Source organism: Manacus candei, unplaced genomic scaffold (assembly GCF_025592945.1).
Source record: "Manacus candei isolate 608988 ecotype Guabito, Panama unplaced genomic scaffold, ASM2559294v1 h1tg000034l, whole genome shotgun sequence".
In the NCBI taxonomy this organism is placed as follows: Eukaryota; Metazoa; Chordata; class Aves; order Passeriformes; family Pipridae; genus Manacus; species Manacus candei.
In genome coordinates, this window is record NW_026138082.1 from 9,802,381 (window position 1) to 9,818,325 (window position 15,945).

Here is a 15,945-nt window from a genome sequence, read left to right on the forward strand (position 1 = left end):
AACCTGAAACATTAAGAAGACTGATATTTCAGGAGGCTGGTAATAAATCACAGTTATGGTAACAACAAGCTTCTTGGTTTGATCCTCTATCACGGTGTAAGCTGTTAGTGAAAGTGAGGTACAAAGCAGATTCAAATCAGTATCAACTTGTGCTCCTTTGTGAAAGATGCTCACTCCCATTTGCTTGTAGAAAAGGCAAAAATAAAAACATTGTGTACACTGTTTTTCCATGATGCCTGCTTTGCAGATATTAGGTGACACAGTTTATTGTTAATGCTGCACAGTGCACACCATGTACTTTGAGTGAAACATTTCAGTCTTTTGTAGGCCAACCTGCCCCTACCAGCAGATGTGCAGTTTATTTGGTACATTAATCTGTTCTTAATTATAGTGCCACCCAATACAGTCTTGCGGTTATTTTTTTGGAAAACAGGAGGAATTGCTCTAAGGCTTCTTAAAGGCTGATAAGACTTTGCTAGGACTCAGTGTTCAGCTGAAAAACTTGTGGGTGGAGGAAAAGGATTTCTGTACTTAGTGAAGCAACTCAATAATTGAAAAATTGTGATTTTAATTTCAAAGTAATTTACAATATAGATGTGCTTGCAGAAATACCACTCTCGCTTTTTGATAGAATGCACACATGCTTGATGTCTTAATTAGATAGGAGAAATGGTCTGCATTCGCTTAGAACAATGTTTAGGTATTTAGCATTCAGGCTTTTTTAATAATCTTTTAATTCTATTAAATGTGAAAGCAAGTGCTTAGAGTAAACATTGAACTTATTTCTGGCTTTAATAAAAAAAATGCTGTTTTCGCAGTTATGCTTCAGCCTAATTCCATTTCGAGCTCTTATCTTCTATTGTCGTTTTTGTTTCATTCTGCCAAGAAGGTGGAGCTTGTGTCAGAAAAAAAGAGGTGGGGAGAAGGCTTTTCAGACAATAAAAAATAGAGTCCATTCATTGTCTGGAGCATCAGATTTCACAATAGTTATCCAGGGATGCAGGCTGTTTCCACTTACCCTTGATCATGTGTAAGGTTACATGAGTTTTCCCTTATACCATGCTGCTGTTTTCCATGAGTACTGAGACCTGTATACCCTCTTGAGTGAGGCAGCACTGGAACACAGATTGTTATGCTCCTAATTCTTATCCAACTCAAGAGATGTAAAATGTGATAAGCTTAACAGTCGGACTCGATGATCTTAGAGGTCTTTTCCAACCGTAAGGATTCCATGATTCTATTCTAATGCAAGTCACCTTGGGATGGGTACGCTCCCTTAGGCATAGAAGGACTAAGACATGAGTGAGGACTAAGGACCAGAGCCAGTACTACCCACCACCTCTGCATGGCTGAGCCTTGTAGGTGGGACAACAGAGACTTGTCAAGAAGAAGGACTTGGGATGTCCTCAGGGCCTGCTGCACTGCCAGGTTGAGATCCACGTGAAAGTAGAGCCTTGCTTCAGCAGCATTAAATAGCACAAGCTCATCTTTGCAGGAGGTCCAAGCCACTTCTTCAAGAGGTTTTGGAAAATCTAAAGCAAATACTCCACCTGGTCTAGAACTATGTACACAAGCAGACTGCAGACGCAAAACATTGCTGGATAGAGAATTAGGTATTAACAAGCTAAAACTTATTTATAGAGTAAAACTACTGGCTTCAATTTGGCCTAGTTTCCAGACAGATACACTGATATTATTTGCGGTGAAAAAGCTTTACTAATTACATTCAGTTTCTATAAAAATAACTTAAAATCCAATCAAAATGATAGATGCGTCTCAGGTTCTGTTATCTTACTGCTTGCATTCAAGCATGTTTTTTTCCTTTCTGCTCTGAGCAGTAGCACCGTCAAAGCACAGATGCCCCAGCAGGGGCACCTTGGAAGACACAGCCCTGCAGTTGGAGGTGATTCAGCCAGACTGCCTGGTTGTGTCCTGCTACCCTCATCTTGGCCTTTTCATCTGTTCTTTTTTTCCTCTGTGGTGTTGTTCACAAGTAGACAGGAGACAAATAGGAAACTGTAAGCCTTCCATGAACGGCAATACCAAAGTACATAAAAACACTGCAGTGACACTTTTTAGGGGATAGAAGAACAGTTATCACACCTTTTCCAGGCATGCAGCATTCTGCAGTCATGATAAGGCTCTGGGTTCCTGCAACTGCATTACAGGACAGCATCACAAACTCCAGAGCTCAGCAGCCCTGAGGCAGTTTTTCTTCTTGCCTGTAGCTAGACGCCTTCCCTTTCTTGATATTCAGCTTCCTTATAGCTCACTGCATCCTCCTGTAAATATGCTAAGTATTCAAGCTTATCCAACAAAATAGTATGCAACAAATATTACATGCAGACAAGTCCTTTAAAGAGGTCTTGAACTAAGCTGTTTACATGTTTCTTGGTCTTGAGTGTTTTGCTAGATACTTTAGCTTTTATTCTTCCTTCTTATAGTCATGTTTATCTACTATAGTCTCTCTTGCAAACATTCTTCAATATTGAAGCTGGCTTCAGGATTGAAAGGTTGGACAATTTCATTAAGGTGTTATCAACAATTATTTAGTTTCCTGCATTGGTGTTCTGCTGTAAGTCAATGTTTGTGGGTTCTTGAAAATGTGTCTGATCTTTTATCATTCAGAGGACTTCAGGCTACACTCTGAAAGTTTTGACAGGATCTCCTGCAGTTTTAGTATTTGTTTTTTTTATTCAATATTTGCTAACTTTTTAAAGACCTTGTTTCTACAACTCTACCTACAAAACACCCACGGACAGTTACACTCTGTAGCTAAAACAAGCTGGTGAGGAATGCACATCATGTCAGGTCTTCAGTGAGTGCATACAGGCTTTATACAGACAAGAAACAGGAAGAAATAACAACATGCAGCATTTCTACCTCAGTACTTCTGAGGTCTCTCTTTTACGTTATGAATACCAAGCTAGGCATAAATAAAACATGACTTATGCAGAAATATAACATATAACTTTCCAAAGAGATAAAAGCTATTCTGTAATCATCAGCTACTAATTAAAAATGCATTGGGTCAGCAGGAACTGTTTGAACACAATTTTATTTATTGATTGTGAATGTTTCCACGTGAATACAGAACTGCTCGTGTTTCACCTCACCTCCCCAAGCTGTCATGCCCATCATACTCTGCAATGCTGTCTGAAGCATTGCTTTTCTTGGTGGTGGCGGGCTTTGTAATTTTGGGATAGTTATGCTGAAGTTAGAAGCTGTTTGAGTGTTTTCTCCTCCTCTTTATGTTTTTATCTGATGATGGAGACTGCTTAACACTTGTTCAGAAGGTAGTTTACAATGGGGACACTGGGCTGGCAGACGCAAGCAACAGTAACACGAAGGTTGCTATTGCCCAAATATCTCTTGAAGTGTTTGGAGCAGACTCAAAGCAGCTTGGGGCTGGAGGGGGCCTTTTACCGGGTTTGAATTATTGCTGACAGGAGCGTTATGTTCCCAGTCCCGTGGCTTCAACTTTTATGATGCTTTTGGGGGAACTGATCGCTCAAACGAATGTTACCATTCTTCTTTATTTCCGCTTCGATTTCTTACTAAAACAAAAAAAAGTAGAGGAAAATTGTGATTTTATTATGAACTCTACTTAGTATAAAATCCGCGAGTAGTGGCCTTGGGTATTTCCAATGCCGCCACTCTGGAGTCAGGCGTTTCACCCTCCTTTACCGACTGCCTTCGCACCACGCCGAGCGCTGTCAGTTCGGCGCCTTGCCCGGTGACAGCCACACGCCGCTGCCCACCGGCCCTTCCCGAGCGGGCGGGACGCGCGGGTCCCGCGGGCGGACGAGGGAGCGAGCAAAGAAGCCCGAGCCCAACGGGAGCCCCCGAACCTCCTCTGCGGCCCCGGCAGAGGGCTCTGGGGCCCGGGCGGGCGGGCGGGATGTTGCGGGCTGTGCGGGGCTGGGCCGGTCGGACTCGCCCCCCGCCGCAGCCCCTCGCCGCCGCTCGCCCCACGGGCCGGGTTATGTAAGCGGGCGCCCCCGAAGCAGCGGCAGCCGCAGCAGCATCTGCGACGTTCCCGCCCCTGTCTCCGCCCCGCTCCCAGCGCTAGAGAGGCAGGAGGCGGCAGCGGCAGCGCAATAGAGCAAGTTTTGTCTCCTACGAGGGGGCGGCGAGGTCCCACGGCCCTCGGCAGTGCCGGCACCATGGCCGCGGCGCCTCTGGGGCGGGCAGCAGCTCCCGCCGCGGCGGCAGCGCCCCGCTGAGCTCCCCGGGCAGCGGGAGCGGCCGCCTCCGCCGCCCCTCCGCGCCGCCCGCCCGCCCGAGAGCGGCGGTCCCCCGGCCCGGCCCGGCCCGGCGCGGCACCATGTGGGGCGGGCTGCACCCCCAGCCCGGCTTGCGCGGCTACAAGGCGGGTAAGGAGCGCTGAGGAGGGAAGGGGAAGGAATGGGGCTGGCGCCGGGGCCAGGGCCGGGGGGAGGCACATGGGCCCCGCGCCGCTTCCCCTCCCCCGGCCCGGCCCGGCCCGGCCGGCTCCCTCCCGGGTCCCCACGGGAACGCCTGAGGAAATGTCTCCCTCCCCACTGCGGGCGGGAAGCGGCGCGGCCCCTTCCCCACACCCGGCTCCCAGAGGGGGGACGTGGCGCCCGGAGAGGGTGCGGGGCCGGCCCGGTGGAGAGGCCGATTAGGCGTCAGCGGCATCGGGCCGGCCGGGGGCTCGGCGCTGCCTTAGCTGGACCTTGCAGCGGATGGTAAAAGCTGAGCTTAACCTACATAATCCGTTTCCATGTTTCGGGCTTTCGTTTCCCTCCCCGGTTTGTTAGTATACCCTAAGGCAGAGACTGGAAGCGTGCTTCTCTTGATGCTTTTTCGCTTTAAATTTAGACCGCAACAAATGGGTCGAGTCCTATTTTGCCTTTTTTTCCCCCACCACTTCGCTGTCTCTGGATTAATTAGAGCCTAGTTCCTGCGGGTTGGCAGGGATGCGTTGATAGGTTAGTGCTTGGAGTTAGGTTGTTCCAGGAGAGACACCTATCTGTGAGCGATGGGCTGACTTCCCCCCCCCCCGTCAAGGCTGTCAAACTGGAGGAGGAAAACTGGTGAATTGGCTTTAGAGCCGTGTGAACATTACTTTTGGGCAGGTGAGGCAAGGTGCTGGCTCTTTTGGATGCTCTTTTCAGGGTTTGGAAATACTACCAACTGTATCACCTTCTGGCAGAGCTTCTGCAAATATTTTGTCATGTTTTGATTTATTGAAGCAATTGATCACAGTGGAGGTCTGTGATTTGGCTCTGCCATTGCAAGTGCAAAGTAGTGCTGTTGGAGTAATTTTTTTGCTTTGGAAGTTTGGGTTTATGTTTTAATGTTGGGATTGCAAAACATGACTGTATAATGTGTATATGGTTACTTGACATATGTAAATAGCGGGATTGTTTTGCTTTCGACTGACAGGGTTTTTCTTGCAAATACAAGAGCTGCTAAGACGTTCTCAGCAGCTGCCCGAATCTCTACAAGTAGGCTAATGTTCATCCCTAGAAGGTGAAAGAAGACATTGTTCCTTTTTTCTGTACTGTGATTAAGTTATTAATTTCTGTGTATAACACGTTCACCTTGTTGAAGCTTTTTTGGTTTTTTTAATTATTCAGTGCTTCCTGTAAAAGAATGGAATTACATTATCTTTGTGCTACAGCTTGCAAAGATAGTGGATATTCTGAACAGTAGGTGCAGAGATTTCAGTTAATTTGATGGAAACTGCAGGAATTTAGAGTGTTTCAGTTCTTGATTATTTGTGTTTAGGGCAGGAATATTAAAAGGTTATGTCACAAGCGTACTCTGACACTAACTTCAGACTGTTGCAAAGGTTGCTGATGTTTGTTTTCCATTAGTTTCAGAAAACTTTAGATTGTGCCTCTTGGTACAGTGTCTTTCCTTTTGTTTGGGGTCAAATGAAGTGTTTTAATACTGTGTTGAATTTGTCAGCAATTCTGATTGGTGAATTATTGGATGAATGTTTTACTTTTGCACGTTTGTCAGAATGGTCTTTAAGATTCAAGAACAAATTTTCTATGTTGTTTTTCCCTCCTCCCCAGTCCCCTCATTCCTTTTGAACTTGTATTAACCCAGAGTATTTAATACATGTTTATCTGTAAGCACTAGAAGTGTAAGGCAGCAAAACTGGTAGAAAAACATCTAATTTGAGATAAGATTAACAGAAAGTAGTGATTAATTAGAAAGCAAGTAGGTGAAGGTTTAACCTTGAGATATCATCTGTGCACTATAATTTCCAGCATAGGAGTCGCCTCCTTCATCTCTCTTACTGGAAAAGAGTCGAGAAGCTCTTTTGCAAGGTTTGTAATCTGTCTAAAGCAGTGGAAGTTAATTAGCTCTATGCAGGTATTTATTGAAGGGATGACAGCTACTAAGATCCTGTTATTGCCATGTTAGATTTTTTTTTTTTTTCCAAGGAAGCTGTCCATGGGAAAAGTATTTTGTAGCAGAACAGGAGCATCCTACGAGGAAGCAGAAGTTTAAGTACTTATTTTTAAGCTGAAGGAATTTTTCTTCTGTCAAGATATGTTTAATTCTTTAATGGCAACTACTTGCTATAGATTCCGATTGATCTGGGAGCATAACAGTAACTTGATAACTCTTATTAAACTGTATTTAATAGTGAAAAGTGTTCTGTTTTGCTAGTTGTACTCTAGTTATCTATAGATATATGTATTTAGAAGTCTTAGTTTTGTTGAAAATCTTACAGTTCACTTACAAAGCTAGGTGCTTACTGAAGTATTCTATTTACACAGGGGAATTACCAGTTTTTCAGTAATAGATGCAAATTAATTCTGGTTATCTTAAAATGTAACAGGCAAGGACACTTCTTGGGGCATATTTCATTTGTGGCCTTCAGTTTTATTCTCTTTTCTAATTTGCATATTGTTCCTGCTTTTTGGTTCAATGGGAGTGCATTCTTTGAAAACAAGTGTGCTGTCTTGTTTGCATCCCGCTAGAATTTTTTTTAGATAGGTGCTTCTTTTTTAATCAGTGAATTTAAAGACAAAGTTTGCTGCCCGTGCGAAATAAATTCAGCTTCTTACAGTCTCAGTGCCTGTCCTGAAAAATTAAATTGCTATTTTTGGAACGTATATGATTGACCTAGTCTTTCAGTCTTCTTGTACACATGTAACTGTTTATGAAACGCTTATACCTCTATAAAGACAACAGTTTGCCATGTGCTGCAGGAATTTAAATAACTGCAGTGAAGGGCATGCAGCATTTTAATCCATTTTCTTATTAATCTAGACCAGCCTTTGAAATGCACACTTGGTTAATAGCTCTTTTAAGACTATGAAAGTGTTCATCTAGATGTGTTTTACCTCTGGGGCATGCAGTCATTCAGTTAGGCCATGTGCGTCCAACAGATGCCTGTGGAAAGTGAAACCAGCACACTTTAAAATGAAATTACAAGTATTTATTACTTTCAGTAAACTGTGCCACCTCTAGTCAGGCTTCTCTCCACTGTCCAGTATTTTCTATTGATAATAATGGACATCAAAAAGATATTATTGATACTCCCTAAAAATAGTAGCCTGCCCCCCTCTGCCTCTGGAGCCCTGGCTGTGTGGTTTGCCCTGCGTTCTTGTACTTGAGCCTTATTGGCAGCATGACACACGTGGATCTGAAAGATTATTTAATGGTGTCACAAGCAAAATGTCAACAGCAATAAGGTCACAACAGTTTGTGGAGCACTACCTTCCTGGGGTACCCATGGGCTTCACAGGCAGCTTCCTAACAGCTGGCATGGGGAGGGTGCAGCTGATGACACTTGTTTTCATTATGTGAGGTGGGGGAAGGGACAGAAATCCAGTGGGTTTGTTTCTGTAACAAGTTTTCTTAGTCTGCTATTGGAGACCTGCAGCTGGGGATGTGACAGCTCTTGGAATATCTTGAGAAGGCAGGTTTATCTTTATGGGCTAGGCAAAGCAATAAATGGTGAGTTAGTCCACGTGTAGACTTCAAATTGGTTACCAGTTATGAGCGTATATATACGTTTGCATATGGTGCATTGTAAAGATTGATCACCTGAGCTTAAAAATGTTGTGTTCCTGCTGCTAGAATGGCCTCTGCTGTCTTTCACAGATCACTGTGAGGTCAAATGACATTCTGTGTTTGAGTGATGGTGAACAGGAGCTACTTACTTCCCTTCAAAAACAATGCCTTTGTTTTTTCCTCCCTCCAGGCAATTCACTTTTATGGATGTAGCATCTACTCTTTTAGTGCATGCAGAACATGTATGTCTTAACTGCTGGGCACGAGAAGAGAGATGGATGTGAGGGTATATTATAGTGTTGGTCTTGGGGCTTAGCAGTTTTTCTGATCTCTTGTATGTTAAACATTTACTCACTGAATAATAGACCTGTGTTTGTGGTAATTCTGTGCTTTTGAAACTTTAATTAAAAGAAGTAGTAATTAATGTAATGATTTTGAGAAGAATGCATTCATTTTAAATGGTTGTACAGAATAAGGATATAGTAAAAAGCAGCCTGAGCCATCACATCTGCCCTAGGAGGTGGTGATGAAGGAAGTTCTAGTAGGATAAGAGCATCTGTAGCTTTTCAAAAGAATATCTAGGATTTATGCCCACCAAATATTGATTCTTACAGTTGAAAATTATTTATGCTAAGATTTTAGTTGGACATTTAATAGCTGTTAAAGAACCCATGTGTTTCAAGGTATGGAGCACTTGCCAAATACAGTAAGAGTACATGGTGGTAAGAACAGCTGGAAGTCTCCTAAATTGCATGACTTGAGGTTGTGTCCAGAGGTGGCCATCTGCCATTGTTGGAAGCAAAGTTTGTTCACTGTAGACAAGTTACCTAAGAAGAGAGATAGTCCTACACTTGTTCAGTGTCACCTGCTCTGCCTTCTGTACTCTTTGGATGCTTGTTTCTATCATACAACTTGTCTGTGGTTTAACAGTTGGAGAGCTAAACTGATTTTCAATTCCCATGCTGGTTGTTCTTTGGCTGAAAAAGTGCTGACTTGGTTGTAGTTGTCAGTAGCCTCTCAGATGCCCAAATACATCTTGAAGTTGTACACTGACAATGAGACAGTCTGATTGTGGTTGTGATTAGCTTTAAAACACATTCAAGTGTATTCACTGTGTAATTCAAAAAGTGGCTTTCTCACTGGCTTCTGCCGTGGGTTAGCCATGGCTGGCTGCCAGACATTCACCCAGCCGCTTCCCACTCCCCTTGCTCAGCGAGACAGGAGAGAAAACAGGGTGGAAAAGCTTGTGAATTGAGAAGACAGAGAGATTGGTTTTTTTCTGTGACAGTACTGGCAAGTGGACTTGACCATGGCGTCAGTCCATGTCAGCTCCTCTTCATGCTCTTTCCTTGTGCTATTGCCTTGCGCCAGCCTGATCTCTGTAGGGCCTTACAGGGAATCTCTGTGCAGGTGCTTGGAGCTCCTGCTTCTCCTCCTCCCCTCCTGCTCTCGCCTCTGGGCTCGCAGGGCTGTTTCCTTGCAGTTTTTCCACACTCACTCATTGCTTCTGGACTGTGTTTTGCTCTTTCTTAACAAATGCTTTCTCCAAAGTGTTGCTGTCGTGTTTGTTGGGTTGAGCAGTGCCCTGAAGTGGGTGGCTTGGAGCTGGCTGCAACCAGCTGTGTCCAACCTGGCGCAGCTCTGGACACTCCTCACAGAGGCTGCCCTGCAGCCCCAACCAGCGTGTGGGCACCTGCAACCCCCATAAAATTTCTTCAGAAAGAAGTCATTGTGTTTTGCTATTTCTTTCAGTAGACCTCGAATAATACTATATATAGTGTCATGAAGTTTATTCCTACCAACACTGGGGGAAGGTGTGGGAAGGTGTACTGAAGTATAACAAGGTTCTGGTGTCTGCTGTAGGCAGACATGAAGTTTCTTGCTGTCTAGGGCAAGATGAGGAGATACTGAATGTGGTAAGTGGGAAACTCAGATCAGCTGCAGAAGCACAGAGGTGGATGGCTGGAGAAGAGGAGGAGAACATGCAGCAGGGAATAGCTCATGTAAATATGCTCACAAGTGTCTTAGTCCTGACATATCATCCCTTGTGTTTCCTGAAACTGCTGAGACCTGTGGAATTGCCCCTGGGGATGCAATGCGAGCTTTCCCTGGGCTCTCCGCTCCACAGCATCTGGCTTGGTTGCCTGGGCATAAACATCCTATTGATTGCACAGCCACGCTCAAGTGACCTATTTTTCTGCAGCCAGCCATGCCATAAATGACACTGCATCTTTCTGTTCCTCATTCCACAGGGATATTTGCTGTTTTTTGAGATTCAGCTGGCCCATCTGTGAAAGGAGGAACTAACACAAATAAAAGAAGGTCGAGTTTAGAGAATTTTTTTCTCTCTTCTTTTAAGATGTGATAGTCCCTGAAATGTGGGAAAATGTGGCAGGTAAACTGCTTCTTTTTCCTGAAGGGATGTATCTGGGTGGATTGCAGGGCATGATTTTATTTTACAGGTAAGATAATCTAGTGCATAGTTGCTCCCACCTTTCTGTGTACCTCCACTCATGTATCCTTATTGCATCCCATGTGCCCACTGTAGCACTTGTTCAACCTTGCAGCGAGCGAACTGGGGAGGCTGGACCAGGAAAATGCTGAAGTTAAATGCTGAAGGGGAGGGGTTACAGTTGCCTGACCCTGGTGTCGGGAACCTGACAGGAATCTATCAGTTCCACTGCAGGAAGCATCTGTACTGATATCAGGCAGGTGTGGAATATTTAGAGTCAAATGGACTACCTCTTCAATCAGCTCATGGAGAGTGGAAAAATCTCCCAGCATAGTCTTGGTTTGCTGCTGCTGCTGCCATCAGGAAGTATATAGTTAATCCTCAGGCTTACCATGAAAGCCAAGGAAGATTAAGAGTGAGGATCAGGAAAAAGTGACATTAATTCCGTTGGACAGCGTAACTTCCACCAATTAGTGGACTCACATACAGGTTTAAGCAGGTCCAGGATAATGGATAATGACTGAAGTAGTACTGGAGACTATCTCAGTCCTGCTAAGGAAGGGCAGTGCCAGTAGTGTCAAGGAAAAGTCCTAATTGCCTCTTCATTAAAATACCTGAAGTAGACTTAGCAAATACAAGTAGAAGAGCAAAAGATGCTTTTCAAACTTTTAGCTTCCTAGTACATTAGAGACCAGTGGTGTGGTATTTGGACAAGAAACATTCTTGAATCATCCTGGAGTCAGATCTGAGATTCCTTATAAGGTATCCTTGTGTTTTTAATGTTTCTTTTATGCCTTTTGTAGCATAGTTTCCAGGTGGTGTGGAAAGCTGCAACTTTTTCAAATGTTTCAGAATAAATAAGACTTTTCTTATTTAAGTGTTATCTTTTTTATAAGATGGTATCTTCTCTCCCAAATGCCTACTCTTCAGCAAAGCTATTTATACCTTTTGGCAATTCTCAACCTTTGGAGGCATTCTTATAGTTGAGAATTAATGCTTTGTATAGAAGTTCAATGACAAACACTGATCAAAGACCTGATGGTTCTGTGGGTAATAAGAAAAAAAATTATGAAGTGTAGTGACCCAGCTGAAAGCACAAAAAGACATTGGAAATACCATTACTTCTAACTTTATTCCTTTTGCTAGTTTGGAAAGTCAAAGATAACAGTTACAGTCTTAACTTCTTCCTGTTCCCTCCGTCATCTGAAATACCAAACTGATTGAACAAGGACTTTTATGTGGCTGATAGAATTATTGTAGTGTAAAGTTTTACATTAAAAGCCGTTGTAGTTGGGTAGACAGAAAGACAAGAAGTACAAGTTTTGAGTGGAATTATCCTGGATTGATGGTGTATTGTGTGAAGGATTTTTTTCTTTTTATCTGGTACTTTTTAATTTTCAGGGTATTGTCTGTCCTTATATTGAATAGGTGTTAGTGGAAGGTGAAGAGCTAAGTGAGGGGAAAAGTTGTGCTCTGTGACATGGGCATTGGAAGTTTGTAAGGAAAATCTCCTAATGACTTACATGAAGGGAGCAGTTCATCCTTTTAACCCAAATGTAACAGTGTGGGAACTCCTTTACATGATGTGCATACTTCTGTTAGCATGCACTAAAACTATAGCCTGGAGGCTCAGTCTCTGGTATGTTCCTATTAAAGTAGATGCTGTTGTGTGTGTAATGCACATTAGACTTCTTTGACAACATTAGGATTTTTTCCATTGTTTTTCTTAAGCAAAATATTTCAGTGAAATTTTATTTTGTGGGAGTCTCTGTCTTCACCATTTATTTTGGTGTCAAAGGTACCTTTAGATCTGATCCTCCTTGACTACAAGGAGGAGAGAAATTATTAACTTTTTTTTTAAAAGTAAGGCTGCTAAACTCCTTTATTTGATCCACTTGGAAAGTTTGGGAGCTGCTTAAAACCATTTAGTGTTTTTTGACTCATTCTAGCAGTTATGATTACTTCACTTTTCTCCATGCTTAGAAGAGATTGAATTAACTCTTTAATCAGAAAGAGGGAGAACAAAGGTAATTCTGTAAGAAAAATGTTAGAATGGCAAAAAACTTGGAGAAAAACTTACCTGGTTATGGTTTTAAATACCAGTAAAACTAAGCTGTAAGGAGTGAAACATAGATGGTAATCTGTGATCAGTAGCTTTTTTTTTTTTGATAGGAAGATGCAGCTGATCAACTACAAGTGCACAGCTTTTTTGTCAGACCCTGGGAACTGACTGCATGTCCTGAGGGCTCGCTGTTCAACGTTTATATTAACTTTAAGCATAATTTAATGTGTTTATTTTCCTGGATGTTCCCCTCTTCCTATTGTAATTGATAAACTTTCTAAGTTTAAAAGGTAGCTTTCTCTTCTGCAGTTACTATATGGAAGTGAATGGAAACTAAAAACATAATTTTGTGTTTCTGTGAGGTGAATAGTGCATTGAGTCCGAAGACAAACACGCAAGCCAGCAGAGCAGGCATGAGGTAATAGATGTGGTCTGTGAGCCAAATGTGAAATAAGAAACATCTGCAGTTTGTATTTTGAAGTTCTGTTTTATGCAAATGCTGTATCTGGAAGCAGGAAACTCACAGGAGTGCCATCAACAATTGGACTGAGTTTTTGGTCTTGCTCCTGTGATGAAATGAAAGCAAACCTCTTTCTTTCCTGAGAAGGGTTGGAATTTAATCATTGGGTTGATCTTAAATAACTACAGCTAAATGCTGTGTGTGTATAAATTATAAAGTGTGTTAAGAATTTGAGTTCTTGTTTTATGTGCTTTCTAGAGTGGAAATGAGGAAGGCAGAGCCCATTATTACATACTGTGTCAGTCTTAAGGATTTTGCTACCTTTTTAGATAACAGAATGCTGTGTTGAACACAGCTTTCTGCTAGTTGAACAGATTTTGTCCTCCTCAGTGTAGCCAGCCAGAGATTTATGCCTATCTCACTCCAGTTTAGAATGAGCCACAATGTGCAATTTGGCAGTAGTATACCCCTAGTTACTACCTAATTGCTGAGAGGCCTCAGACCTGTATGTTCCCACTCCCTCCTTGGCGCTGCTTCTTGTCTGACCCCTTGCTGAGCAAGCTTAGGAATCAAATTAGCAGATAACCTTTTCCGTAAGCAGGAACAGTTTGTTCCTGAACCCCTTTCTGTGGGCTCTGGAGTGGCAGGGCTTATGCTGGGCAAGCAAAGGTGTCTGCGAAGGGTGAGCAGCCTTTGTGTAGCAGCTGACCACAAGATCCAGCCAGCTCTAATGTCAAACAGTGTTCTCAGCTCAAACCCATTTTAACCAGCAGCATAAGCTGGCCAGCTGGACCCTTTGATGGAAAGACAGAGCTGTGCACCTCTCACTTTCTATAGACACTGGTGTGGGGGTTGATAGACAGTGAGCTACCTGATTATGTCTTTAAACTGCCTTGGCAAGATTTTCTAAAGCTCATCTATCAAAATGACGCATTTATTATTCTTAGTTCCCACTGTTCCTTCTAAATCACACACGTTCCTGCATGGGATGCCTTGTAACTTGTTGTCGTGCAGTCCCGTACGCATTTGTAAAGTTACAAAAATGGGACCTTGTGAAGGTTCACACTGAAATACTGTTTTGTACAGAAGACAAAGGTTTTATAGCTATAATTATCTATGATGAGAGGTTGTGCATTGAGACGCTTCTCTAGGGGAGGAAAAACGAAACTGTTTAACTTTTATTAAGAAATTTGAGATGCAAAAGAAGCCAGAGATTTGGCTTCTTTAAATTAGACTCTCAACTTACTTTAAATTAGGCTCTCAAGAAATTGAAGCACAAGTTTATGTTCCTTAAAATATGACCATAGCTAGGTTTTTATAATTGATGTTGCCAATCAAATGTATGTGTATTTTGAGGATTTTCTTCTTTCTCTCCTACTTTAATTTTTCTCCTCTACTATTTTATGTTTTTCTCTCTCTCTGGTAAATGAATTCTTTTCCACATTAACAATACAGAGGACAGGTATGGGCCTTTGTATACCAGGCAGTGTGTTATCAGGCTGTACAAGTAAAAATGTTGATAAAAAAGTCTCTCAATATTCTTCTATTTAAAGTCTTGCATTCCTGTTTTTCTTTTCCTGCTTCCCTCTATATCTGTACATTTTTATCTTTCTGCATACTTGGGATTGCTCTAATCAGTTTCCAAATGAAAAACTAGAACTTGGTTAAATAGCTTGCAGGCTCTGTCAATAAAGCACTCTAATAAAGAATATGAGTGCTCAGGATGATTCATACTTTAGCTGTCTGACACTGTGCTCTTGAGAAACTGAAATGTAAAAATTCAGTAGTTCAGGGCTGTCATTTCATCCCACCTTACCCGGCTTCTTATTGCACTTAGATTAAACTGCATCATCCACCTACTCTGAGCTGCATTCATGTGAGAGGAGGGACTAAGGCCTTCTGGTATCTGAGTTCATGGCCAGCTGGTAAAGCTGTGAGCTTCCACCACCTCCAGAGCGTTTGTGAAAAGGATCCTGAAATTGTCAGCTGGCCACCTTCCCTGAAAGCATTAGAAATCCTCTTTCCACTGTACTGCTCATCCTGGAAGAGAAGAGGTTTCATTGTAGACCTGGAACTTGTTTTGGACATTTTAATAAAAGTTGCAATTTATTTTGCAGAAGGATCATAGAGATGAAGTGCACCTAGGAAGTATGTGTCTAGGTGGTTAGGCTTGAGGTGCCAGTTTTTAAACATTATTTTCAAAAGTATTTATTAAAGAATTTATTTGTCCAAATAAGTTTTCTTTTTGCCTTTGTCTACAAGGAACACTTACATGTCTGGATCTTTTTATCGTGTCAGGATATCAGATTGACTGAATGCACCTTATCATTTGCTTCACCTTTGACTGAAGGAGGCTGCCATTGAGCCATTTTATTGCTGACTCTCAGCTTTTTTTAAAACCCTATATGAATGTGTTAAAGTATGGCATCTGCTCTTGTGTCTACTTTTGAAAAGGTTTTTTAGCATTTTAGATTCACCTGCCTCCATTTCCTTTTCTCACTGTATTGTCTTAGTTAAAAAAAATAGAATATTTTTGGCAAAGACTTGTGCATGAAACATACACCGGAGTGAAGTCGTCTTTAATCTTACATCAGTAGTGATTTTGCATATATGATGAGTAAACAAACATTTTCCAGTGGAAGAAAGTTTTTTTCCTGCAATACAGCAAATGGGTCACTGAGAGACCATTTGTGGGTTTGTTTGTAGATTTTTCCTTTTGAAAAGATGTGTGCTTACTTCGCCCTATGGGACAGGGAGAGAGTGCAGAAGAGAGTCTATGACACCCTGAAGAATTCCTTGGGAAAGAGGGGCCTGTGTAGGAGTTGGGATAAATTCATCAGTATCAGGGGATTGTGCAAGTAGATGTGGGAGAACGAGCTTGGAGGTGAGTTGTTTCAAAATACTGTTGTGTGATCTCCTGGCATAATTAGCAGGGGTTTGGGTAAAAGTACAGATGGTGAGGGT

The 15,945-nt window shown here is 42.4% G+C and overlaps 1 protein-coding gene across 1 annotated transcript in view; it reads left to right on the plus strand.

Annotated features, from left to right (window-relative positions):
* The first annotated feature begins 4,125 nt into the window (after positions 1–4,125).
* CEP85L (centrosomal protein 85 like) overlaps positions 4,126–15,945 on the plus strand; it is a 110,944-nt gene continuing 99,124 nt past the window's right edge. Inside the window, exon 1 of the mRNA XM_051792158.1 lies at positions 4,126–4,376. Coding sequence (XP_051648118.1) covers positions 4,328–4,376 — 49 coding nt within the window. The 5' untranslated portion in view covers positions 4,126–4,327. The remainder of the gene's footprint in view (positions 4,377–15,945) is intronic.